Below are 26,792 nucleotides of genomic sequence, written 5' to 3'. Positions count from 1 at the left end.
CCCCATCCCCTTTCCTGGCTGGCCGGGTAGCGTGCTCGGATAAGGGTCTGATATGGACCTAGGGGGGACCCCCACGCCGTTTTTTTAGCATAGGGATTCCCCTTTAAGTCCATACCAGGTGACGGGGCCAGCGACGCCTCCTTCGCTGGTCCAGGCTACCTGGAGTCATGCTCAAAATGAGCGGACTTTTCTACAGGCGGGAAAAGTCCGTTCATTTCAAAAGTACGGCGGACTAGCACACACACGGCCGTATCGTCCGCCAAAATGCGAGTCCGGCGTACAGATTGGTGTGCAAAACTACAATCTTAGTCTGCCGGACTTTTGGGTAAAAAAAGTCCGCCGGAGCCCACACACGGGCGGATTGTCCACCGGATTGTTTGATCGTGTGTACGCGGCTTGAGTCTAACTCCTCTCTACTCTATTCAAATGTTCTTGTTTTGTTTGCATTTGAGAGATTCTCATCAATTCTTGCCCTCACTTGGTTTAAATTATTGTCTTTATTCTACTGTAACTTATGTTTTCATTACCTACATATTTATTTGTATGATTAATTCTTTTTTCATATATTGTAACGAATGCCCGTTTTTTACTGTCATATTGATATGACCGCCTATGTATTGTAATTATTGCGATTTTGTTGCCTACATGTTGTCCCAATTGCCCTTTTGCTGCCCAAATATTGTAACAACTGCTCATTTAAACAGGCAATGATTATAACAATTTACGATTTGTTCCCTGCATTTTATATATAATTGCCCATTTTTAACCCATGTATTGCCTTTGGATTGCCATTCTCCTGTTTACATTTTTTCACGTTACTACTGTTAAAAGATCCAGTTTACTAGAATTAAACCCCACTGCAGTCTTTTCACTATCAGAAGGTATTATCACTGATTTATTCCAATGGCATACTATGTGCTCTGACATTTAACCATTAAACACTTTAATTTTATTAAATATATATATACCATTTCTGTAATACAGTATATATTCAATATATACAGGCATACCTCACTTTTAAATACTAACCCTTCATACTGTGTAGTACTTTTCTGAGTTGCAGATATAACATGTAGTGGCATACCTAGTGCATTTGACAACTGGGGCAGATTTTTAATACACCCTTCTCCATATGTCAACTTTTTTTCTGTAATCTACAGGCATACCCCACTTTTAGGTACACAATGGGGTTTATTTACTAAAGCTGGAAAGTGAAAAATCAGGCTCACTTCTGCATAGAAACCAATTAGCTTCCAGGTTTTATTACCAAAGTTGGGGTTAGAAGCTCATTGGTTTCTGTGCAGAAGTCAGCCTGATTTTGCACTTTCCAGCTTTAGTAAATAAACCCCATTGTGTACTTAAAAGTGGGGTATGCCTGTAGATTACAGAAAAAAAAGTTGACATATGGAGAAGGGTGTATTAAAAATCTGCCCCAGTTGTCAAATGCACTAGGTATGCCACTACATGTTATATCTGCAACTCAGAAAAGTACTACACAGTATGAAGGGTTAGTATGGAAGTACTAACACTGGATACATTTGTGTGTTTATCTATAACTGTTCAGCAGTAATGTTTTATTTTCACATCATAAAGGATAGGGACATGAAAAACATTTTCTACAGCAGCGCTTAAATGTCAAGGTGAAATCTTTTGCTACATAGCTCTCCAGTCAACAGTATTTGTTCTGTTAATAATTTACTGTTCATTCGTGGGAACTATTCCATATATTTCACCCACAATTTACTGAAACAGTTCATTGTACCACAAATACTAAAAACTTTTACTTTAGATTGTGCTTGTGTGAGGGCTAAGAAATGGATAATGACTTCAGCTTTATGGAGGTTAAAAAACAAAAATGAAAACGCTTATTTTAAAATTCCATTCAAGTGAAAAAATTACCCTTTACGTTGACTTTCTTTCATTCTGCTATGGCAATTTTTGCTGGTAATATAAAGTACTGCTGTACCAGATTTATGAGGTCAATAAAAATGCTGATAATGGAAATGATTTAGTACATATAAAAACATATTCATAGGAATTCTATAAAGTACTTCTAACCTTTTTCTGTAAACATGGCCCTTTTAAAATGGCCAGTGTCAGATTCATAAATCCCTACTGCCAGTTCTGTGCAACAGATTCATATAGTTCTTAATTGCACCACTTTTACAAAATTGTGCTATGGCTGCACTAAATAAAATTTAAAAAATACTTCCCGTTCGTAGATAATGAAACTGGATGAAATTAAGACCAGCTCCAAGTTGGCATACAGAGACAGGCAGAGAGCCTGTTATTGTACTTTTTGTACCACGGTGGCATGTTTGGTCCCACTTGCGATTCCTCAACTTTCAAAAGTTGTCAAGGATGCTGTGGACTTCACAGTCAATGGACTTCTAGCAACCAGTGACATTGACAGTGGGAGGAGCTTGATGAGGATTCAGCAACACTAGTTCCACATCAGGTACACTTTAGTCTTGTGAATGACAGCAAACAGTGGATGGATTCTATAGCTAATAGCAGGCTGTCTATTAGCAATGGATTCATCCACTGCCTTCTGTCAATAGCAAGGGTAGCGGACCTGATGGGGAACTAGTGTTTGGGAATTTCCATCAGGCTTTGGCCATCCAGCTACAAAACTCTGTGGTTGCTGTGTTACAGCAGAATCGGTGGGGAGGGAGCTAAACTGCACTGGGGAATAAGTGTATCTATAGAAACTCCAGCCTCATTGCCCCTCTGCATGCACTACTTTCCCCTAATTCATGTACCTGTTTCCAACAGGTAACTGAAATTTTGCCTTAGCCCTTGTACACACGGTTGGAAATTCCGACAACAAAATCCGTCGGATTTTGTCCGACAGATTTTGACCGAAACTGGTGTTGCATACACACGGTCGGACAAAGTTGTAGGAAAATCCGATCGTTCATAACGTGATGACGTTATTTAGTTAAGATGGGACTACGTTCAGGCTAGTAGCCAATAGCTTTGGTCTAGGAATTTGATCCTAGCATGCGTGGCACTTTGTCCAATCGTAATTCTCTACAAACGATCGGACAAAGTTCGATCGGATCATGTTGTCAGAAAATTTTATATCCAGCTCTCAAACTTTGTTGGTTGGACGTTCCGACTGAAAAAGTCAGATGAAGCCCACACACGGTCGGATTATCCGACAACACGGTCCTATCGGACATTTTCCGTCGGAATGTCCGACCATGTGTACAAGGGCTTACACACTCTTTCTGAACTCTCTAGATTATATTGAAAGATCTAAGATCTGACCCCACACAATGCAACCACCAAATGATTCTACTCCCAAACATTATTACACAGAATGCATCACAAGTATAACAAAAAACAATCTGCAGTATACTAAAGAGAATTTAGATGAATATGGACCCCTGTTTCAGAGCCTCCTGTGTAAGTATACACGTTAGTGTACATGTAAGTGTACATTCACACTGATTGCGCGCTGGAAATCGTGTGTGTTCTGCTGAACTCGCACGATTTCAAAGCAGCAATGCAGTTCGAATTCAGGGGAAATTTGGCAGACATCTGTGCAGGTTGCTGCACAGATGTCTATTCAAATCGCCCCCAAACTCACCAAAAGTATTATAGGAATTACTTTTGGGAATCGGTGTGGAGCCGCAAATTCTTTTTCATTGATTTCTTTTAAATGGTGGCAATTCAGGCTCTCAGTATTTGGATATACATTTCAGCCTATAAAATGAGCTTCACTACTGCATCCTAGTTGAAAATTGCATATTCAACTTACAAATATCTATATTGTATATATTGCGCACTTTCCATAGAGCACTTAAAGCTATGGCTTGAGCTGGAGAAGAGATATGGGGAGCTGCACTATTAAGTTAGTTAACAACTGAAGTATTCAGCATGTCATTATAGATTTTACGGCATTCTGAAACACCTTTGACATTGATCAGCAGTCGTTCCCTTTTTTATTCATGGAAAACACCAGGAAACATTCAAAAGCAGCACAGATCAAAGAAGTGTGTGTTGAAGGTTATATTTATATAGTACAGTGTTAAGTTTCAAGCATAACTAAACCCAAGAAGAAAAATGTAATATATTGCAGCTTACCAGTCCTTAGTACTAAGCATTGTGGTGGCTGCATTAGTTTTCTATTTTTTAGGCTAAGCACATTTATTGAAAGTATAGATTGATATCCCAGACAATGTTATCATTCTTTCCACTGAGGAGAAAAATAATTCCTGGATGGCCGCACATCAAAAAAGGCATCTTTATTGGCAGACGATTAAAATCCAAGTACAGTCACCTCATAAAAATAGGGAAAACAGGACAAACATCTAGCGTGTTTCACGCTCCATCATGGGAGGTTGGAGTGGTAATCTCTGTGTTTATCATTCTTTCTACTTCCCTTTTTTATACAACAGAGCCCTTCCTTTACTGTGGTGACAGCTTCCCATGGGTTCTGCCATATTAGGTCAATAAGGCATGAACATCTCCACCACTTTGTCAATGTACATTTATGGAGTGGGAACTGCCCACAGCTGATTGGACCATGAGATGTGACCATGTGACAAGTTCCCAAAGATTCTATTGGACTAGGTTTGCACCGAGTTTGGGCTAAGTTTGGACTGAACCCATCCTTATCCCTATGCTTTAATAAAGCTGTCTGGGCTGAATTTTTTAAAACAGAAAACAGATGACTGAAAATATTGCCGTCACATCTAAAGAGTGGTAAGCTGTGATATGTTACATTATTGTTCTTCTGTTCAGATACACTTTAAATAATAACAGTACATTGGGGCAAACATTTTTGTGTAAACTTGATGTGACAACTGTGAACACCCAACAAGAGTGGGACACATGAATAAAGATATATCGATGAGAAGATATGTAGAAAATGGCTAACTGAAATATAAAATTATGTAAACTATTAATTTAAAAATAATCCAGAGGAAGGCATCTCACCATCTTGAAAATTACTTTGGTATTTTTTTCAGTTAGACATTGTAGGGGAGATTTACTAAAATGGAGCATTCAGAATCTGGTGAAGCTGTGTATGGTAGCCAATCAGCTGCTAACTTAAGCTTGCAATTAAGCTCTGACAATAAAACCTGGAAGATGATTGGTTTCTATGCAGAGCTGCACCAGATTTTAAACTCTCCAGTTTGAGTAAATACTCCCCTATGGGCCTTATTTACTAAAAAGTCATTGTGACAGTAATTGAAAACCCAAAAAGGTTCATATTCTTCCTCATGCTATCCAAAGCTGAACAGAGAAGTTTTGAGACAATTACATTCACATAAAGAAAAAAAAAAAGTCAGCCTATGACAACCATTATTACAGCCATTTGTTTTTATTCTTGCTAGTAAGAGATAGTAGTATTTAACCTGACCCAAGAACACAAACACCCCCGCTCTTCATTCTTTTTTTGCATGTGTGTCTTATATAAAACTTAAAATTTGGGATTTAAAAAAAAAAAAAAACAAGATTATAGGGGTAAGATTTCACTGCCATTGTTTATGGCTCTATTCCATCTCACAATCTCACAATGGAGCTTTGGAGTATGCATGTCCAACTTTGGAAATAAATATTCCTCTCTTTAAAGTAGAAGCTCAGGCTTTCTTACATTTGCTTTTTAAATGGCGTCACCCCTACCGCCCCCCCCCCCCCCCCCCATCATGCTGTATGCAATTAAACAAAAAGAAAAAAAAAGAAAAAGGATATATAAGCACATGCTTTTCCTTGTTTTGTTTTGTGATGTGATCCCTTGACGGAAAAGTCCCAGCACCTCTGTATGAGGCATGGCTGGTTGGAGGAGACTCTTCCCCCTTTAACTACGTCTAGCACAGTGGATTTCGATGGGTGACATCACTACTGTGGAAAATTCCACCCTGTTGTTGTAGGCTGTGCACATCACACAGAGGTGATAGGACTTTGAGGTCATGTGATTGCATAGGAGAACTAGGAAAAAGGGTATCTATATATGTTTTGTGTTTATTTATATGCAACGCAATGGGGTATGGGGCATCAGCATTTAAAAGTTGGATGTTATATAACTTCTACCTTAGGGGCAAGAGTTCTGACCCCCTTCATAGGGCCATGGCAAGAGTGCAGACCTGGGTAGTATTCTCATCACTGTGGAATGGTTTAACACTTCCATCTAATTGAAACATACATTTTGGGTGGGCTAACTTTTCAAACTTTACTTGGTATACACATTTTAACAATATATTTGTTTATGTTTGTATATTGCATGACCCTTTTCTATTGATGTCGTTAAAGTGTAGAGAATAATGTACCATGCACTCTCATGTTCAGAAATCAGTTTGCTTTGCTTTGAAATGACTTTTCCGCTGGGCATAGCTTTGCAAAAGGCAGGCAGTTGCTGCAGTATTAAGTACAAACCCAAACACTAAAACTTAACATAAGCTTAAATATGCTATGTTATTTTCAAAAGTATTTTTTAAGATTTTTAGATCTTAGGCTTTGAATCACTAAGAAGGTCATTGTTCAGCCACTTCGTGCTGTGGGGTAATAATCCTCTATCTCTGTCTACTAAGTGTGCATCTGCATTGTCACCCAGTCATAAGGGCTTCTGGTGGAGTCTTCTAGTTGATTTACTAAAGGCAAATGGCTGTTTATTTTGCAAGAGAATTTGCCCCAGAAATGAGTGAATGAGGTGAAACTGACTTACATCATCCAATCATGTGCAAGCAAAAAAAATGCAATTTTTTTAATTTTCCATGCACGTAGTAACACAGGTCTATTAAAAAAAAAATAACTTCCCTTGTATCCTTGTATTTTAAAATGCTGAGTGCTAACCCTGTAAAGCCTTTTTTTTTGTTGAAGACATTAAAAATTAAATTTACCATCACATATAAAGATGGAAATTTGCTTATAGTTCCAGTTGTAGAATTAGCATATTTCAGGTTATACTGCAGACAGAACTGACTTAACTTTAATCACATTCTTCTTGAATTATTCAGATCAACAGCAGTCAAAAAACACGAAAACGAAAGATTTCTTTCACTTTGAAATAAGCAATGCTAAGCTAGCAAATATTTGTCCTAGTTTCACTCTCCCTGGTTCTTTTCTATCTATTTGTCTCTAAATAATTATGGCTGTGTGTGTAAGCATGACTCGAAATGTTTTTATCCAAAGACCCTCACAGGCCTATTGTTAAAGTGGATGTTAAAGTTTGATGTCATAATATAGAGTATACGATTTCCTGTTATTTGAGCCCATTCTTGCCACAAAGAGTTAATCCAGCTCTGAGCAATCCTCTTTTATTGTTCAGTGAGATAAATCTTGACAAACAGAGAAAAACTTTGTCAAATCCTCCCCCTTGTTGTGATTGACAGGTGTTTTACATATCTCGTGCACTAGCCTAAGGGACATGCATAACTTGTTAATATCCTCCCACTCCTTTCTTCTGCTGCTCTGCAAGGATTGGCTGTTCCACACCTCAGCATGCTTTGGCATCTTTTCTGGGTTTTGACTGGATGTTGGTGATCATAGCAGAAGTTCAGTGTAAGAAATACACAGGAGAAAATGCATGTTGATAAGGGGAGCGTAGAGGTGGGCGGAGAGTCTACTGACATCACGACGACTTAAAGAAATGTAAAAAATATGTATGTAAACTGCGCTATACAAAAGATCTAAGAGTAAAAAAGCAGCTGCTAGAAGTACGATACATACAGTAAAAACAAGAAAAACGTGTAGCAGCGTTAAAAAATAAATATATAAAGTGCTAATTAGTGAATTAATAATTGATCCCACTATAAAAAATGAATTGTAGTGACAAAATGAATTAATAATTGATAACACCACATAAAATTTATTGTAGTGACAAAATATAATTTTAAGTATAACAATCTATAAAAGTGAATATAGATAAATATGAATGAATGAATGAATAAATAAATAAATAAATAAATAAATAAAAGTCTTTAGTGAATGTAAACTCTGAAGAGGAATTGGTGACAAATTCTTCTGTTCGTAAAAATCATACACAAAGAAAAAGGCACACAGTGATTCCAAGTGAAATCCACCACTACACGTGACCACCTTAAGGATTGGAGGCTTACCAACTTGCAAGCCCAAAGGCTCTCATATAGCAGATTACTCTGGGATAGATATCCTAGCGCCCCTTCCACCAAAAGGTTTACATTGGCACTCCCTTTCCTGGGTTGAGATCGTTTGCTCAGTCCTGCTTGTGAGGAGTTTTGTGAATATACCCTGGGGTGTGGTCGGTGTCTCCTACATCTGCGCTGGCACTTGTTTGCATCTCTCAGGTATTGCCAGGAGGCTGAAATCAAGGCAAATTCAGATCCTGTATGCTGTACTTCCTGAGTGCAAACTTCGGCACTAACTAGATGACACGGGTTGTGGCGTCGCTCTGTATTCACAAAACTCCTCACAAGCAGGATTGAGCAAACGACCTCACCCCAGGAAAGGGAGTGCCAATGTAAACATTTTGGTGGAAGGGGCACCAGGATATCTATCCCAGAGTAATCTGCAATATGAGAGCCCGTTGAGGTATCCTCCGTGCTTGCTGGAGTCAGGACCTTTAGAAGTATCCATTTGGCCTGGGACTGAGCTCCGTGATTGGCATTCATTGGTTACTTCGCTTTGATATGCTCTTTGGGCTTGCAAGTTGGTAAGCCTCCAATTAGAACACTTCAATTAGAAGTGTTTAATTCACATATACACATTTCTATAGGCTTCCTTATATATGCTATTCATGATTAGGAATAAGTTTTGGTTCACTGCTACCATGAATTTGTTGTGAATCTCTAGGATTTGATGAGTTTAGGGATTGCAAACCTTTTGCCCTGGTCTATTGAGTCACAGAAGCCAATAAGCTGAAGGAATGGATAACTCAACCCCCTCATTATAAAAGTGTTGCCATATTGTCAGCTTGTGTTGTTGTTATGGAAGGTTGACAATGGTGTCCTTTTAATTGTGGCTTTGGTATGCCCCCCTCTACGTGGCCTTTAATGCCTTTTGATTGACAAGGGCTTTGCTTATTAGCCCTAAAAATGGCCAGGAGTTAATAACATGGCTCACCCTCTAGAGCAGTGATGACAAACCTATGGCACGAGTGCCACAGGTAGCATGCCAAGCCCTCTCTGGAGGCACACCAGAAGAATCCCCCAGCCAGGCAGTCACTTGCACAGGCACAGGAAAGCTGGCTCCCTTCCTTGCATCAGTGCCAGTGACATCGACAGGAGGGTGGGCAGCCAGTCATCTTATCCCATGTGCAATGTTTAGGGGGGTTTAAAATTCTTCCTCCACTCCCCCGACTCTGTTCTGCAGGTTATTGCCTCCCTCAGACCCCTACACCTTTGGTAAGGCATTCAGCATTCTTTTCTGCAAGAACCCTATTCCTGCTCCCCCTGCTCCAAGATGACTTTGGTTCAGTCTGTCCCTCTGGTGCAGCCTGCGAAACAGTGGAGGGGGAGGGGCAGTGCTCTGAGCAGATCATCCGTGGCCATGGGAGAGGTGCATTGGCTGATAGTTGACCTTGAAGAGCGGCTGGATGGCGGAGACTCCTACAATACTGCCTGAGGAAAGCATCCATGGCCATGGGAGAGGTACATTGGCTGATAGTTGACCTCAAAGAGCACCTGGATGGTGGGGACTCCTACAATACTGCCTGATGAGAGCTGGACGATGAGGTCATGGAAATGTAAGGAGGAGGATGGATCCTCCGATCTACATTGTACTGTGTGTGGGGGGATGGGGGTGTGAGTAGTGCAGGAAGTATGTGTCAGGTAGGCCAGTGCATGTGTCAGGTAGGTGGGTGTAATGGTCAGGTAGAGGAGTGCATGTGTCTGGTAAGTTTGTGTAATGGTCAGGTAGGTGAATGCATGTGTCAGGTAGGTGAGTGTAATGGTCAGGTAGGCGAGTGCATGTGTCAGGTAGGTGAGTGCATGTGTCAGGTAGGTGAATGTAATGGTCAGGTAGGTGAGTGCATGTGTCAGGTAGGTGAGTATAATGGTCAGGTTAGTGAGTGCATATGTCAGGCAGGTTAGCGTAATGGTCAGGTAGGTGAGTGTAATGGTCAGGTAGGTGAGTGTATGTGTCAGGTAGGTGAGTGTAATGGTCAGGTAAGTCAGTGCATGTGCCAGGTAGGTGAGTGTAATCATCAGGTAGGTCAGTGCATGTGTCAAGAAGGTGAGTGTAATGGTTAGTGCATGTGTCAGGTAGGTCAGTGTATGTTGCACAGTACATTCTGAGCACAGCGCATTCCTGATCCCTGCATTCTGAACAAATCTGTCAGAATCGTAGGTTTTTGGTCCCTTAGGGCTCATTTAGAGGGATGATCAGTTCCATCCCCTGTACAGAGCCGCTGGTAGGTTTAATTTTGTGTTGGCATTTTGAAAGAAATAAGTTGGTTTTGCGTTGCGGTTTGGGCACTCTGGCTTAAAAAGGTTCGCCATCACTGTGCTAGAGAATTTAATGGAATTTGCTGTGAAGTTCACAAATTTGTTAAACTGTTGCTGAACTGAACCCAGGCAGTTTCACTAATTACTAACAGCATTGGATAGAATTACTGCTTTGGATTACATTGGCCATACTATCAGCATCCTGAGGCATACTCTCTTAATTTTATTAATGGCTTCACATCAACTCTACCGCCAGACCCCTATTTCGCTACATTTGGGAGGAAGAATTTACTCACCTTAGCGACTTGCAATAGTATAAAATCTTCCTTCTTACATAAAGCCTCGATCTCTACCAGACTTCATGAGTTTGTCTACAAACTCCTTTCTCATTGGTACTACACCCCAATGAAACTTCACATTATTTTCCAGGACTAGTCTAGTCTGAATTCAATTTCCAGGACTCGACTCTAGTCTGATGTGCTGGAGATCCAAAAATAAGACCCCCTTAGGGCCTTGGAGAGTCTCTCTCTTTTCCCTGGTCTTCTCCCCTCAGTTATTTCTCCCCCTCTTCCTCCTTATTACCCCCCCCCCCCCCTCCAAGCATGCAGCTCACCCTAACTTCATTAGGCTATATGGGACAGCATATATGTCTTATTTAACTTGACCTGCACTGTGACCCATTATTCATAATGTTACTTTCAGTTTTTTCTAATGAGGCCTCTATTAGATTTCAACATTATTTTTGACTTTTTGATGCCCTGTTTATAAAGAAGCTGTACCTGTTCATTTTGTAATCTTACTTTGAAAACTCTCAATACAACATTGAATTCCCTAACAGCATTGGATAGACTAATACACATTAGAGAAATTCACATTTTTTTGATGCACTGCCATTTAAATTACATAGATATGCATGCTGGAGTATACACTTCATAAAACACACCCTACTTATACTAATGTCTGTAAAGCAACACAGGTATAGAGTCCAGTGGCGGTGTGTCCCTAAGGGCGCATGGGCACCGCCCCTTCTCACCAGCCACCCCTCGATCAGCAATAGATAGATTCATGCATTGCATGAATCTATCCATGTCCACCACTGCCACCCCCTATTCAGGTGCCCAGCCCCTTTCCCGGCACCGGGTGCCTGAATTACAGTGGCAGGGTATTTGGCGCAGTTCACTCAGCTGTGTTAGGAAAGCGAATTAATATCAATCAGGTATTCGGGTCTGTTACCCGTCACCTGATTGGTTGAAATGACAGGCATCCAATCATAGGAGACGGGAGGAGAGGACAAGAAGAGAGGACACGAGAAGAGATCAAGGCCACGGAGGAAACCGCTTGCCGCCATTACCCGCTGCCCCACCAAGACAGGGTAAGTGCTGGGCACAGTGGTGGCATTCGATGGGCACAGTGGGAGCATTTGATGGCACAATGGCAGCATTTGATGGCACAGTGGGAGCATTTGATGGCACAAAGGCAGCGTTTGATGGCACAGTGGCAGCATTTGATGGGCACGGTGGGAGCATTTGATGGGCACGGTGGGAGCATTTGATGGCACAGTGGGAGCATTTGATGGCACAGTGGGAGTATTTGATGGCACAGTGGGAGCATTTGATAGCACAGTGGGAGCATTTGATGGTACAGTGGCAGCGTTTGATGGTACAGTGGCAGCATTTTATGGGCACAGTGGCTGCGTTTGATGGTACAGTGGCGGCGTTTGATGGGCACAGTGGCGGCGTTTGATGGCAAAGTGGCGGCGTTTGATGGCACAGTGGTTGTGTTTGATGGTACAGTGGCTGCGTTTGATGGTACAGTGGCTGCTTTTGATGGGCACAGTGAGGCTGCAATTGATGGTTTTTTTTCAGTTTGTTTGTGCCCCCCCCAAACGTTTGGAGCACCAGCCGCCACTGGTAGAGTCAATATTGCAAGAATAGGGTTGATTTACTAAAACCGAAGAGTGCAAAATCTGATGCAGCTCTTCATAGAAACCAATCAGCTTCTAGGTTTTATTGTCAAAGCTTAATTAACCAGGCTGAAATTAGGAAATTAGAAGCTGATTGGTTACCATGCATAGCTGCTCTAAGGATTGATAATAAAAAAGTCCAAACCAACTAATTGGGCCAATACGTTTACCAACAGCAAAAGGTGAATGCACATAATAAAGACAGATTAAATCCAATGCAAATACCATGTGAATGTGAATACAAAAAAATAATAAAATGAATTACATATAAAACAATAAAAATGCAAAAACACTACATGTATAATGAAATGGGTTAATGAAACCCAATCTCAAAGTGATACAGTGATGGCAAAAGATGTAATAAATAAAAAACATTAATGACAAAATTTAATAATAAACAAGTGAGTCCTGATTAACAAAAAAAAACAAAAAGTGAGTCAATATGACATATAATATCTGATGAAAAAAGAAAGACAGATCCAAAATAAGTCCATACACAATATGTGAAAAACTTGATCACGGTGATAAAAATCCAAAACACCATAAAGACCACGCAGAGAGTGAGAAGGATGCCTCCACCTACAGACACACTGCCACTTACTGGAAAGGTAAGGTCCCTTATGACAGGGGACCCAGGAGCGCGAGTGGCTTATAACCCAGCCTGAGGTCTAAATGTCAGGCACAAATCTCCTCAATCCCAGCAGCGATAATCATCATAAAATGGTTGGTTAAAATCAGCAAACAGAGAACGATCGAGCCGATTTACCCCCATCCTCCAGATTGTTTATGAACAAAATAAATAGGACTAGTCCCAGCACAGAACCCTAGGGGAACCCCACTAGCCGTCTTTGACCATTCCAAGTACTCCCCATTTATCATCAGCCTCCGAACTCGCCCTTGTAGCCAGTTTTCAATTCATGTACTCACCTTATGGTCCATGCCAACGGATCTTATTTTGTACAGCAAACATTTATGGGGGACTGTGTCAAATGCTTTTGTAGAATCCAGATACTCCACGTCTACTGGCCTTCCTTTATCTAGATAGCAACTCACCTCCTCATAGAAGGTTAATAGATTGGTTTGGCAAGAACAATTCTTCATGAATCCATGCTGATTACTAATGATACCATTGTCATTACTAAACTCTTGTATATAGTCGCTTTATCATCCCCTCCAAGAGCTTGCATACTATTGATTTTTAGGCTAACTGGTCTGTAATTCTTAGGGATGTATTTTGGGCCCTTTTTAAATGTTGGTGCTACATTGGCTTTTCTCGAATCACCTGGTCCAGTCAGTAGACTGTCAGTAAAAATTAAGAACAATAGTCTGGCAATTACTTGGCTGAGTTCCCTAAGTACCCTCGGATGCAAGCCATCTGGTCCCGGTGATTTATTAATGTTAAGTTTCCCAAGTCTAATTTTAATTCTGTCCTCTGTTAACCATGAATGTGCTAACTGTGATGTGTCATAAGGATAAACACTGCAGTTTTGGTTACTGAAGCCCCCCAATTCCCTCGTGAAGACTGAGGAGAAGAATATATTACCTTTGTGATACCTTCGCCATCTCCCCATCCTTTGTAACCAGATGTCCTTCCTCATTCTTTATTCTAATTTCATCTATCATTTATAATGTATATATACATGTAATCACGAAAACCTGGGTCATGTGATGAAGTTCATGCCTTGTGGTACCAGTATCACAGAGGATACAGCTAAGAGGTAGTAATGCAATGCAAAAAAAAAAGTAATAATAATAACAAAAATAAATAATAAAACAAAATAATAAAAAAAAAAGTAAAAATAATCATGGATTTATTGTTAGTGTATCTTTTGGATCTAAATTATGTACATTTTAATGAGGCTTTAGAACCACTTTAAATTTTGATAAAGTAGTTAAGGAATGTATAGGTCTGAACCAGTAAATCATTTCCACATACACCACATCTCAGATTATCATGGAGTAAAATGTATGGCAAATAATTGATAGGAATTTCACATTTCTACATGCTTGCTCTTTCATATTTTTGTTATTGAATGAAATATAGAGATTTGGGGGAAAAAAAGCCACTAAAGGGAGTTCTGTCTTTAATTGCAATTATCCTACCTCCTTGCTTAACAGCTGTTGAGATTAGAGGTCCACTGTGTTTTTTACATGTAACTAGAAATTTGCAGAGAGTCTATTTCTTTCAACCAGACTCTGTTCCTGTTTGGTTAAATTAGTGACTAAACTTGGGCGAACAGTTTTACCTGAGGAAAAGTTCAGCCCGAACATCGCCAAATTTTTGGGGAGCTTGGCAGGATGTTCACCCTCTGAGCGTGCCATAATCCACTGCACGCTGCACAGTGCATTCTAAGTTCTGATTGAGCAAAGCGGGATTTTTTTTTTTTTAAGTCAGCAGCCAAAAAAAAAGTAGCTGCTGACTTTTAATAAGGACACTTACCTTTCCAGTGCACCTGCAATGTCGGCCGCTTCTCGGGTCCCGGCGCCACCATCCCCACTAAGGGAAACAGGCAGTGGAGCCTTGCTGCTTCACTGCCCATTTCACTGTGCAGGCGTGAGTCGCATGGCGCCTTGTGAATGGGATGCGCTGTGTTAGGAAACACGCAGTTCCCAGAACACAGCGCGCCCCATTACCCAGAAAACAATGCGAGGAGGAGAGAAGACCGAAAATCACCATGGAGTAGGAAGAGGCAGATTAGGAAGACTAGCAACAGGGGTTTCTGGTAAGGTAAAAAAAAAAAAATTTTTCACTTTTTTTTACATTTTTTAAGAATATTAATGATGTTTTTTTAAAGGGTGGCCCTCCACTTTAACCACTACAATACAGGGCACTTTCACCCCCTTCCTTCCCAGCCCAATTTTCAGCTTTCATCACTCTCGCGCTTTCAGTGACAATTGCGCGGTCATGCTACACTGTACCCAAATGAAATTGTTATCATTTTGTTCGCACAAATAGAGCTTTATTTTGGTGTTATTTATTCACGACTCCGTTTTTTATTTTTTGCGATATAAGCGCAAAAAAAGCGGAAATTTGGAAAAAAAACAATATTTTCTTTTTTCTATTTGAAAAGAAATCCAATAAAATCAAATTTTGTCATAAATTTAAGCCAAAATGTATTCTGCTACATGTTTTTGGTAAAAAAAATTCCGTTAACTGTATAATAATTGGTTTGTGTGATCATGGACATATGTACGCAAATGATCATGTACATATGTGTGCAGGTGATCACGTACATATGTGTGCAGATAATCATTGGGACATGTGATTTTAGTGGGACATATGTGGGGGACATGTTTTTATTATTAGGGACATGTGTTTTTATTATTTGGGGACATGTATGTTTTGGGGACATGTGTGTTTTGGGGACATATGTGGGGACTGTGTTTGTACTGTGTGGTGTGTTGTGTGTTGACACTAGACTGATGATCAGTGAGTAAAAAGCTGTAAAAAGCAGCCCATACTCACTGATCATCAGCCGGCTGCAGCGTTCTGCTCTCCTCTCCTCAGCGATGACTTCCGTGTGAGGAGAGGAGAGCCGATTGCCTAGCAACCGGCTGTTTGTTTACATCACATGACGGCCGTGATTGGACACGGCCGTCATGTGATCAGGAGGGCCAATCACAGAGCCCTCCTGCCGATCTCAGATGTGCCGTGTCCGGGTGACACGAGCACATCGGGATCGCGCCGCTGCGCGGGCACGCGCGCGCGCGATCCCGCTACTTCTGAATGACGTTCAGGAACGTCCTATCAGGAGTAGACGGCTCCCACCCGGCCGTATATATGCATTGGCCGGGTGGGAAGTGGTTAAGGAGGGGGCAGAGAAGCCAGCCACTGCATACTTAACAATGGATGAGTCATCAACTGTAATGGGCTTCCCTGCTGACAGCTGAATGAAAAATAAATCATTGGTGACAATAGAAAAATGTGAAAAAAATTGTGTGGGGATCTCCCAATCCATACCAGGCCCTTTGCGTCTGGTATGGATTTTAAGGGGAATCCCATGCCAACTTTAATTTTTTAATGGCGTGGGGTCTCTGTCAAAATCCAGCCTCTTATCCGAGCATGCAGCCTGGCAAGCCAGGAAAGGGGGGGATGAGCAAGCGCCCACCCAAACTATTCCAAGCCACATACCCTCATCGTAGGGGTGCTTTGGGGCTCCAAAGCACCTTTTCCTCATGTTGATGGGGACACAGGCCTCTTCCCGACAACCCTGGGCTGTGTCCCTCGATGTAGAACCATCATCAATGATGACGCAGCTGCCACCGCCGGACCTGAAAAAAGAAAAAAATGCTCTGCCTGTAAAGAAGACTAACCACCATCTGGCGACCTCACCTGGTGGCACCACCCCCAGGTGACATCACCGACCAAGTATGCACCGATCAATGATGGCACATGGGGCGGTGACACCAGGTGACGTCACCAGGTGGCGCCGCCCCTTACCTATTTAAGAACTGTCAGATGACGGAGCAAGCAGATGGCGGCTAGTTGTCATCGCGGGTGGAGCTTTTTTTCTTTGTGGGTCAAGCCTTCATCACAGTAGTGGCAGGGTCACGATTGAAGATGGATCTACATTGGTGGACATTTTTTTATTTTTAATAAAGGAATTGTCAGAAACTCTGTGTGTGTTTTTATTTCTTTTTGACACTTTTTTGGTGAATGGGTAGGATTCTGATAAGCCCCCTGCCCGTAGGCCCCCACAACCACAGCCCAGGATTGTCAGGAAGAAGCCCTTGTCCCCATCAGCCCCCTGCCCCAAAGCACCACCCCATGTTGCGGGCATGTGGCCTGGTATTGTTCAGGAGGGGGGCCACTCGCTTGTTCTCCCCTTTTCTGACCTGCTGGGCTGCATGCTTGGATAAGGATATGGTTTATGGGGGGACCCTTAAAATCCATACTAGACCCAAAGGGCCTGGTATGGATTGGTGGTGGGGACCTCCACGCAGTTTTTTTAAAACATTTTTGCATTGCCAGCAATATTTTATTTATAAATGTTTTGCTACAGCATGTACTATACATAAATAAAATCACTGCTCACTTTAAGCATCATTAAAATCACTGCTCCTTTAAAAAAAAACTTATTTTTGTCCCCCAGGGCAGTAGCCGGGCCCACATATCCTTTTTATGGCCGATGACTTGCATATAAGCCTTCAAAGTGGGGAATTTCGATTTATTTTTCAAGTTCTGGTCCTATAGACTTTCAATGGTGTTGGCGGTTCGAGTCCGAACTTTTGCAATGTTCAAGAGTTTTGACATGAACCAGGCGGTGTTATGCCCATCTGAATTAGTGACATAACAATTGTGCGAATTGTGTGGGACTACTATACAGAAAGCAAAGCATACGTACGTAATAAGCAAATAAGGCTGTCTAAGGTTATGGATACAATTAAAAACTATATAGGTTTTTTAAAGAATGAAAATGCATTGACTATTCACATTATTTGTTTTTTTTCATGTCTTTTTTTTAAATAACCCAGATAAATATAGTAAGTAAGGATACAGTTGAAGTAATAAGCCAACTTGCAACATAAAGACAACAATAAACATGACCAAAACTTGCCAGATCTCAGAGTTTGGCACCTCTGGTTTATCAATACTTTAATGAATCTCTAGTGCAAATTACATTTACTTTAGTAGACTGGTGTTTAATTAAACAAGCTTAAATCCCAACTGTGGGTATTTTACTAAATAGTAAGAGTCCCTACCCAATTAATAAAATTAAAAAAACAGCTGAGGCTGCAATACTTACCTTTATTTTTCCGCAGCAGTACTTCTTTTTTTTTTGCCACAACATGTCAAAACTTAAGACATACTATGAATGAAGGCTGTCATAACCCTGCCCTTGAGGTGCATCACCAATGCACCCTTCATCCATGGTGTATTCATGATGATAGCGTCATCAGGTCACAGCAGCTGTCTACATCTCCAAGGACCCCCCCCCAACACTGGACAGACAAGAAAACACCAGAAAAAAGTAGATATATTTCAAATAAAAATTATAACACAACTTGTGGGGAGCCGAAGCCCATAGATTCTTAAATACAATCTATCAATCTAATAGATTGTAACTAATATTGTTTCTGGAACAAACCTTTTTGAAGATTAGACATGTTATAGTGGATTTTCAGCTAAGTACATTGAGTGGGTATAGAGGAGTGCCAGGTTACAGATGGTCATACCAGAAGATACCCTTCTTACAGCGCCTTCAGACCACCACTCTGTGTTCAAACCTCTGGTTTCCACTTTACCCTCTATTTCTATCATCACCTCTTCTCCCACTGTATCTCATCTCTTGCTTCAACCCCTTCATCATACCAGTCCACCACCCAATCCTGATTCATCCTGCTCTGCAGCACCAGCTTTCTCGTGTCATAAAACCCTTAGATGGCATTTTTTGCCAATCTCCTCCCTCCTACTGATTTCTCTATTCTGTCATGCCCCACTGGTCCTTCTTTCAGCCTCCTGTCATCCAGTGCTTGATCCCCAGATATCCCTCCATCTCTGAACCTCCCCCATCACTCCCACTTATAACCCACTTCCAACCACAGGGATATACTGCAGCAACTCTCTTCACAACTGCTGACAGCTTTGATACATTAAAACTTTTAGCTTTACAGTCTGTGTGTTTCTCTAAATACAATTCCCAGTTCTGTTGTCAGTTTTCACATTTCCACATAGTAGCCACTTTAAATCCTGCTGCTCAAACAGTTACTTATTTCCTATAAGCCGTGCAATAATCACTGATCCACGTAAAAGAATTGTCAAGGTTACCGTGTTAATCAGCATGTATTATTCATGACTAATAATAATATTTCTATATACATAAAGTATATATGACATGCCTCACAAACAGATGCATATTTTTTCCCATTCAACTTTTTAGCTTATAGCTTTATCTCTTACCTAGAACTACTATACCACAGCTCCTGAAGACAAATGATGCATTTTTTAAGTATATTTTTTATGTTTTTTTATGTGTATTATTGCTTTCTATTAACATTTTCTTTTTGAATTACTGATTTATTATAGCATTTATAATTTACTCTTTATATACTATTGATCTATTGCTTAAAATTCATTTAATATTATTTTTTAATAATTTTAATATTTTTTTATTTCTATATACATATATATTCTTTTGTCTATACATTTATTAAGCTTTATAGGTATGTTTAAAAAAATAATAATTTTTTTGCATTTAAATATACTGTATGTATACATATCATAGAAACCCTTTTTCATAATCCGCCATTTTCAAATGTATCTAATATTGAATTTTTATTTGGTTACTGACCAATTAGCCCCCGAAGAAGAGGAAAGGCTAATCCCCCAAAATAAATTGGCTCCACTGTAACCTGTGTCACTTCAATAAATCTTTGGGACAAACCTCCAAGCGAGATGATCATCTGTTACCTTGTGATAGTTACTCCAGCTGAAACAGCATTTGATCTTGTATCAGGAAGGTTGCAGCTACAGAATAGTAACAGAATCTGTACCATATACAACCCCCTTTAAAGCGGTTGTATACCCACTGATGTGTTTTTTTTTTCCTACCTGCAAAGGAAAAGGCATAATGAGCTAGTATGCACCACATACTAGCTCATTATGAAATACTTACCTTAGAACGAAGCCCCGACATTTGGTCCGATCCACGCCGAGGGAGCTGACATGTTCCCTTGGCGTTTCTTCCGGGTATCGCGGCTCTGGCACTGTGAGTGACCGGAGCCGCGATATCGTCACTCCCGCGCATGCGCCCGGGAGATTTATTCCCGGTAGGGTCCGTCGTCTGCCGGGCTTTCAGCCGGGAATCCCCTGTGCGCATGCGCCGCTGCAGTAAGTGGCGCATTGCGAGGGGAATATCTCCTAAACCGTACAGGTTTAGGAGATTTTTTTGGGGATTTTCCTGTAGGTAAAAGTCCCAAAAAGGACTATACAACCACTTTAAGAGCCTCTTTCCTTAGCCATCACAAAGATATCCACCAACACTGTGTCAGTCGCCTAAAAGTTATAACCCACTAGATACTTTCAGCTAAATACAGAATTCAAATTCTTATCTCTGAGTGTTAACAAAATTTTCTTTCTCTGCCCGCTTCCCCCTGCCCTAACTAATCACACATTTTTTTTTTCATTTTATGTAGTTTTTTATTTTTCTACTTTGTATTGTGGGGTGATTCATCTTGCATTACCTACATCTCTTTCTTGTAAGGTGGGACTGCCAATTAGTTATCCATCACCTGGGTCCACAGACGGTTATTTGTTGTGATTTAACATGGGCACAGTAACATGACCAGTGGGGAGAACAGCAGAAAGTAGCAATAAATACTGGTCCTCACCCCCAGGACAGGCAGCATAAAGGGGCAAGGAACATGGTTTTAGGGAAGCATTTATGTTGTTTAGAAGCATTTATGCTTTTTTTTTAAAGGCCATTTTAGGTGTCGGAATGAATGGCTATATGGCAACCAAGCATACTCTAGCAATCTCCTTTTTAGCATCACCCCAATATTTAGAACTACTGGGTTGCTCTCCAAGGAAAATCAAAGGTAGTGCAGGGACCTGGAGATGTCAGCAGAGGTGTGGATTGACTGTGCTTGTCCCAGCCATAGACAGCCATGATATCCTATGGAGTGGCTCATCATTCTTTTTAAACCATGGGCTGTATCAGGGATGATGTTTCGTGGCATGCCAAAATCCCTTAGAATCTACACCTTGTTAATGTATAGAAAATTGAACTTTTAGGCATGTACAAAGTAACAAAATCATATGTCAAATTCATCATATCAATTTTATTGTACATGAAACTATTTAAAAAATAAAACAGTGCTTGTACATAAAACATCATTGATGTTGTATATTACTAATATGTCACTATGTTCTCTCTACTACTCCAATATTCCCATATGTAATCTTAACCTAATTGGATTGATCAATTAAATAAAACTGATATTGAGCCTTTTAAATATGGTTTTGTTACTTTATACATGCCTAAAAATCCCCAAGTTGTGTACTTGAACATTATGCATAATTTTTAACCATCTACATTTGTATAACTGATAGCAGCATGGAGAAACCATGACAGTTATCTACTTGACTCTTGCTGACTCTTATGTGTGGCTATGTCACTTACTCTATTTTTCTCAAATCAGCCACCGTGATTTAAGGTAATATCAGTTGGCCTCAGCCTTTATTTGCCAGGTTTTTAGGTCTCTCTTTAATTAGGGTGCATTCACACCCCTGCTGGGGTTCTCACATCTAACCACAGCCAGGATGCATTTGCAGAAGTGAATACACCCTAAAGGAAAAGTTCACAGTACTGTTTTTCTAAAGTAATTAAACAGCTGTTATCATTAAAGGTCAAGAGATGACCAGGGAATGAATAAAGAGCTTTGTTGCGTCATTGGTTAGAAAGGGGCGTATTTTGGAGTTGTTGCGGAGTTTGAGGCGGCAAGATTTGGACAGTGATTGGACATGGGGGTTAAAGGAGAGTTCAGAGTCCAGGACTACATCTAGGACTTTGGCATGTTGGGATGGGCTTATAGTTGTGCCATCAATTTTGACAGAGAGATCAGGGGAAGAGGCATGAGGAAGAGGGAAAATTATACGTTTCGGTTTTAGATAGATTAAGTTTGAGGAGGGGTGTGACATCCAGACTGATATATCTGATAGTAAATTAGTGATATGTCAGGAGAGTGAAGGAGTAAACTGAGGGGTAGAGAAATAGGTTTGGGTGTTATCAGCATAGAGGTGGTATTGGAAGCCATGGGAGGCTATCAGCTGACCCAGGGAGGAGGGGTAGATTGAAAATAGGAGTGGTCCAAGAACAGAACCTTGGAGGACCCTAAAAGAGAAAGGAAGAGGAGAGGAGGAAGTAGAATTGTTAGTGACGCTAAAGGTGCAGTTGGATAAGTAGGAAGAGGACCAACGAAGAGTACAGTCACAGAGACGTCAACCGTATCAAAGGCAGCAGAGAGGTTCAGGAGTAGGAGTACAGAACAGTGTCCTTTGGTTTTGGCTGTTAGTAGATCGTTTTCTAGTTTTAGGAGAGCAGTTTCTGAAAGAATATGTTAAGCATCAATCTTGTTTCTGTCAGCCATCTTAATATTCACAAACTTCCATTTTACAATATGTACAGTTTGAACACCCCTTCACAAATATCTGTCTCAACATGAGATTCTTCTAACTCATTTGTTCTCACACACTTATCTAAAACTTTCACAAATTTTCTCAGCATTCCTTCAGCTACTGTAGAAAACATGAACTGTCTCACGTTTTGTTATCTTTTTCTCACATTCTTCCAGCTACTGTAGAACAATGAACAAAAGCTTCTTGTCTTAACCAGCTGTAATTGTCTTAATATCTACTGCGCATGTCTTATTCTGTGTGACGTGTAAATTGTTATATGAATCGCTTTGTGATAACTCAATAAAATGAGTTCTTGAAGGACAGCATCATGTGAGCCTCGTTCCTTTGTTCTTTGAGAACTGATTCCATATATATATAAAATTATACAATACATTGGATCTGAGGTCTGAGAGGTTGAAGGGACCCCCCTAGACACAGGATTAACCCTTTCAGTTTCTGGGAAGTTTGTGGACAAAATCCAGACTTAAGGGGATCAAGGAGGCTATTATCAGCAAGGTGGTTGCTCAGTTGGTTGTAGACCAGACATTCAAGGGGTTTGGATAAAAAGGGGAGCAAGGAGATGGGGCACAGGTTGTCAAGATTGGATGGGTCCAGTGAAGGCTTTTTAAGTATGGGGCTGACAAGTGCATGTTTTAGAGAGTTGGGGAAGATGGCAGAAAATGCCAAAAGTGAGGGATTACATATGGTACTTATATTGTTTCAAACTGTATCTCAACCTATAAACAGCAGATCTCAGTAAATCAAGTTTAGTGCATGCGCTCTTGCACTCTCTGCAGACCAGATAAGCCGTAATAGATAATAGCAGTCTTATCATCATTTACTTAAAAATGTTATGGTTATCATTGGTTAAGTTGCATATGCACACATTGTATGCATTGTATCTAAACCCTAACATTGTTTTTAAAATAAGAGAGTGAGGGTATTAAAATCACATTTTCTTTCAGCTGTAATAAGCAAATCCAATGGGTCATGTGATCTGGAGCCAAAGAAGCAGTATTGAGGAGTAACAAGGTCAGCAGAGTTATCAATGTCCAAAACCCAGAAATGTAAAGCCATGTGATCTATCTTGCTGGATCTCCTCTCCCTCTCCCTTTTCCCTTCCCCTTCCCCTTCCCTCATTAAATATCGAGCATTTCAATTGTTAATATAATTTATTTCTACCACTGTATTGATGAGTAAATGATCAATATATCTATACCCAGAGCAGTTGTCACTATCTCTGCTTGGAAAGTCTATGACTTTTGGACATTTTTCTATTTATATCTTTAGAAATAATGTTTTACTTCTTAAAAACAGAATTTTGAAATTTACTAAATGCATTTGAGCATTCGGAAAGCCTCACATTATCTGCAGTATATCTTGTATTGTACCTGTTTCTCTGATGTTCACTATGGTATTTCAAATCCTCCTCGCTGTCTGATGTATAGTTCTTATTAATCCTAGCACTTTTAGTAGGATTCAGTGGATCTATGCGCTTGTACTTGGACTTCTCTTCATCTTCTCTTGGAGTTGTGCTACTTTTAGATTCTGATACCTGTGTCTGTATTCTACGCTGGTGTATGGATTCATTTTCTGCAGTGTCTTGCTCATTAGTTTTAGGTTGTTTCAATTTCAGATGTGGCATGTGAACTGTGTTGCGTCTGAGTGACCTCTGTAGTAGATACTCATCATCGGAGCTGTCTGAGGTTGTGATTTCACTGTTTAAACTGCAGAAGAAATGGATATTTGTATGAATGGTTAATTATAATTATATTATATTCGATTAGATTATTATAATCTTTAATATTTTAGAAATGTCATGTCATGTCATGCTACTACACACTTTATATCCGTGCATATAAACGTTTGGACGAATAACAAACTGATAACAAAAGCAGGATTAAGGAAAAATAATTCAAACTAAGAATTTAAAAGGGATATCACTTAATCTTTAACATGATTTAAAAATCATATTCTAATGTGCTATTCCTTAAGAATAAAAAAAAAAAAAATATGTATGCGTAACACAATAAATTTTAACACCTAATGAAATGAAATGAAGACAGTGCCTTGAAAAAGTATTCATACCCCTTGACATGTTCCACATTTTGTCATATTACAACCAAAAACGTAAATCAAAAACGTAAATCTATTTTATTGGGATTTTATGTGATAGACCAACACAAAGTGGCACATAATTGTGAAATTGTGAAGTAGAAGGAAGTGTAAGTGTGGCGTGCATTTGTATTCTGCTCCGAGTCAATACTTTGTAGAACCACCTTTCACTGCAATTATAGCTGCAAATCTTTTTGGGGATGTCTCTACCAGCTTTGCACATCTAGAGAGTGACAATTTTTCCCATACGTCTTTGCAAAATAGCTCAAGTTCTGTCAGATTGGATGGAGAGCGTCTGAGAAAAGAAGTTTGCAAGTCTTTCCACAGATTCTCAATTGGATTTAGGTCTGGACTTTGACTGGGCCAGTCTAACCCTTGAATAGGCTTTGATATAAACCATTGATATGCAATTAGCGGACCTCCAGCTGTTGCTAAACATGCCTCTGCCTCTGGCTGTCATGCTTGTGGCTCTAAGTGTCTTGCTATGTCTCATGGGAATTGTAGTTCTGCAACAGCTGGAGGTCTGCTAATTGCATATCCCTGATCTAAACCATTCCATTGTAGCTCTGGCTATATGTTTAAGGTCTTTGTCCTGCTGGAAGGTGAACCTCTGCCCCAGTCTTAAGTCTTTTGCAGACTCTAACAAATTTTCTTCTAAGATTACCCTGTATTTGGCTTCTTCCAACCTCCCATCAAATCTGACCAGATTCTCTGTCCCTGCTGAAGAAAAGCATCCCCACATGATGGTGCTGCCACCGTGTTTCACAGTGGGGATGGTGTGTCCAGGGTGACGTGCAGTGTTAGTTTTCCGTCACACATAGCGTTTTGCTTTTAGGCCAATAAGTTCAATTTTGACCTCCTCTGACCAGAGCACCTTCTTCCACATGTTTGCTGTGGCTTCTTGCAAACTACAAACGGGACTTCTTATGGCTTTCTTTCAACAATGGCTTTCTTCTTGCCACTTCTTCTATAAAGGTCAGATTTGTAGAGTGCATGACTAATAGTTGTCCTGTGGACAGATTCTCCAACCTGAGCTGTGGATCTCTGCAGCTTCTCCAGAGTTACCATGGTCTTCTTGGCTGCTTCTCTGATTAATGCTCTCCTTGCCCGGCCTGTCAATTTAGATGGACGTCCATGTCTTGGTAGGTTTTTAGTTGCGCCATACTCTTTCCATTTTCAGATGATGGATTGAACAGTGCTCCATGAGAAGTTCAAAGCTTGGGATATTTTTTTATAACCTAACCCTGCTTTAAACTTCTCCACAACTTTATCCCTGACCTGTTTGGTGTGTTCCTTAGCCTTCATGATGCTGTTTGTTTATTAAGATTCTCTAACAAACCTCTGAGGGCTTCACAGTACAACTGTATTTATATTGAGATTAAATTATACAAAGGTGGACTCTATTTACTAATTAGGTAACTTTTGAAGGCAATTGGTTCCTCTAGATTTTAGTTAGGGGTAACAGAGTAAAAGGGGCTGAATATTAATGCACGCATCACTTTTCTGATATTTATTTGTAAAAAGGTTTGAAAACCATTTATCATTTTCCTTCCACTTCACAAATAAACATTTTCTGTTGGTCTATCACATAAAATCCCAATAAAATACATTTACATTTTTGGTTGTAATATGACAAAATGTGGAACATTTAAATGGGGTATGAATACTTTTTCAAGGCACTGTATATGCAGTAAAGCATGCTTGTTATACTCGCTGTGGAACCTAAAGGATTAAGCCTCTACATTGTGTTCTCTGATCCTCCCCTTCTTCCACTGTCCCCAATCAATCTTCTCATAAAACAGAGCCTTTGGAGTCATTCTGCACATGCTCAGTTTGGTGTACATTGCTAGAGAGTTTTATTTCTTGAGAGGGTGCATGGGATCAGGGCCAATCAGCACTATCCAAAAAGAGGGTAAGGGGTCCTGCAGCCTTATAAGACAGTCAGAGTAGAATGAAAACTCCTACACGCTTTAATCAGACACTGATAGATGTCACAAGACTGCTATATACTGTTGATGAGAAAAGGTATTTAGCAGTTTATATTTACTAAAATAATTGCATTTCTATGTTCTGTGTACTGTGGGAGACCAGATTTAGTGAATGCGGGGTCCTGGGGTTAGTAACACTTTAAGGATTGGTAAGGTGCAATATATTGGATTTTTAGCTTTCGGTATTAGTTCCGCTTCAAGGTTAAATACATCAGTTGGTCAGGTAACCGAATAGC

At 40.3% G+C, this 26,792-nt stretch overlaps 1 protein-coding gene across 1 annotated transcript in view; it reads right to left on the bottom strand.

Annotated features, from left to right (window-relative positions):
• Positions 1–26,792, bottom strand: part of LOC143964479 (uncharacterized) — a 231,965-nt gene that overhangs the window by 82,581 nt on the left and 122,592 nt on the right. The window contains exon 8 of the mRNA XM_077474254.1: positions 23,845–24,180. Within this exon, the coding sequence (XP_077330380.1) occupies positions 23,845–24,180 (336 nt within the window). The remainder of the gene's footprint in view (positions 1–23,844; positions 24,181–26,792) is intronic.

Source organism: Lithobates pipiens, unplaced genomic scaffold, assembly GCF_037356315.1.
Source record: "Lithobates pipiens isolate NorthernLeopardFrog02 unplaced genomic scaffold, aLitPip1_a1.2 Scaffold_8, whole genome shotgun sequence".
Lineage (NCBI taxonomy): Eukaryota > Metazoa > Chordata > Amphibia > Anura > Ranidae > Lithobates > Lithobates pipiens.
This window is presented reverse-complemented; position numbering and strand designations above follow the sequence as displayed.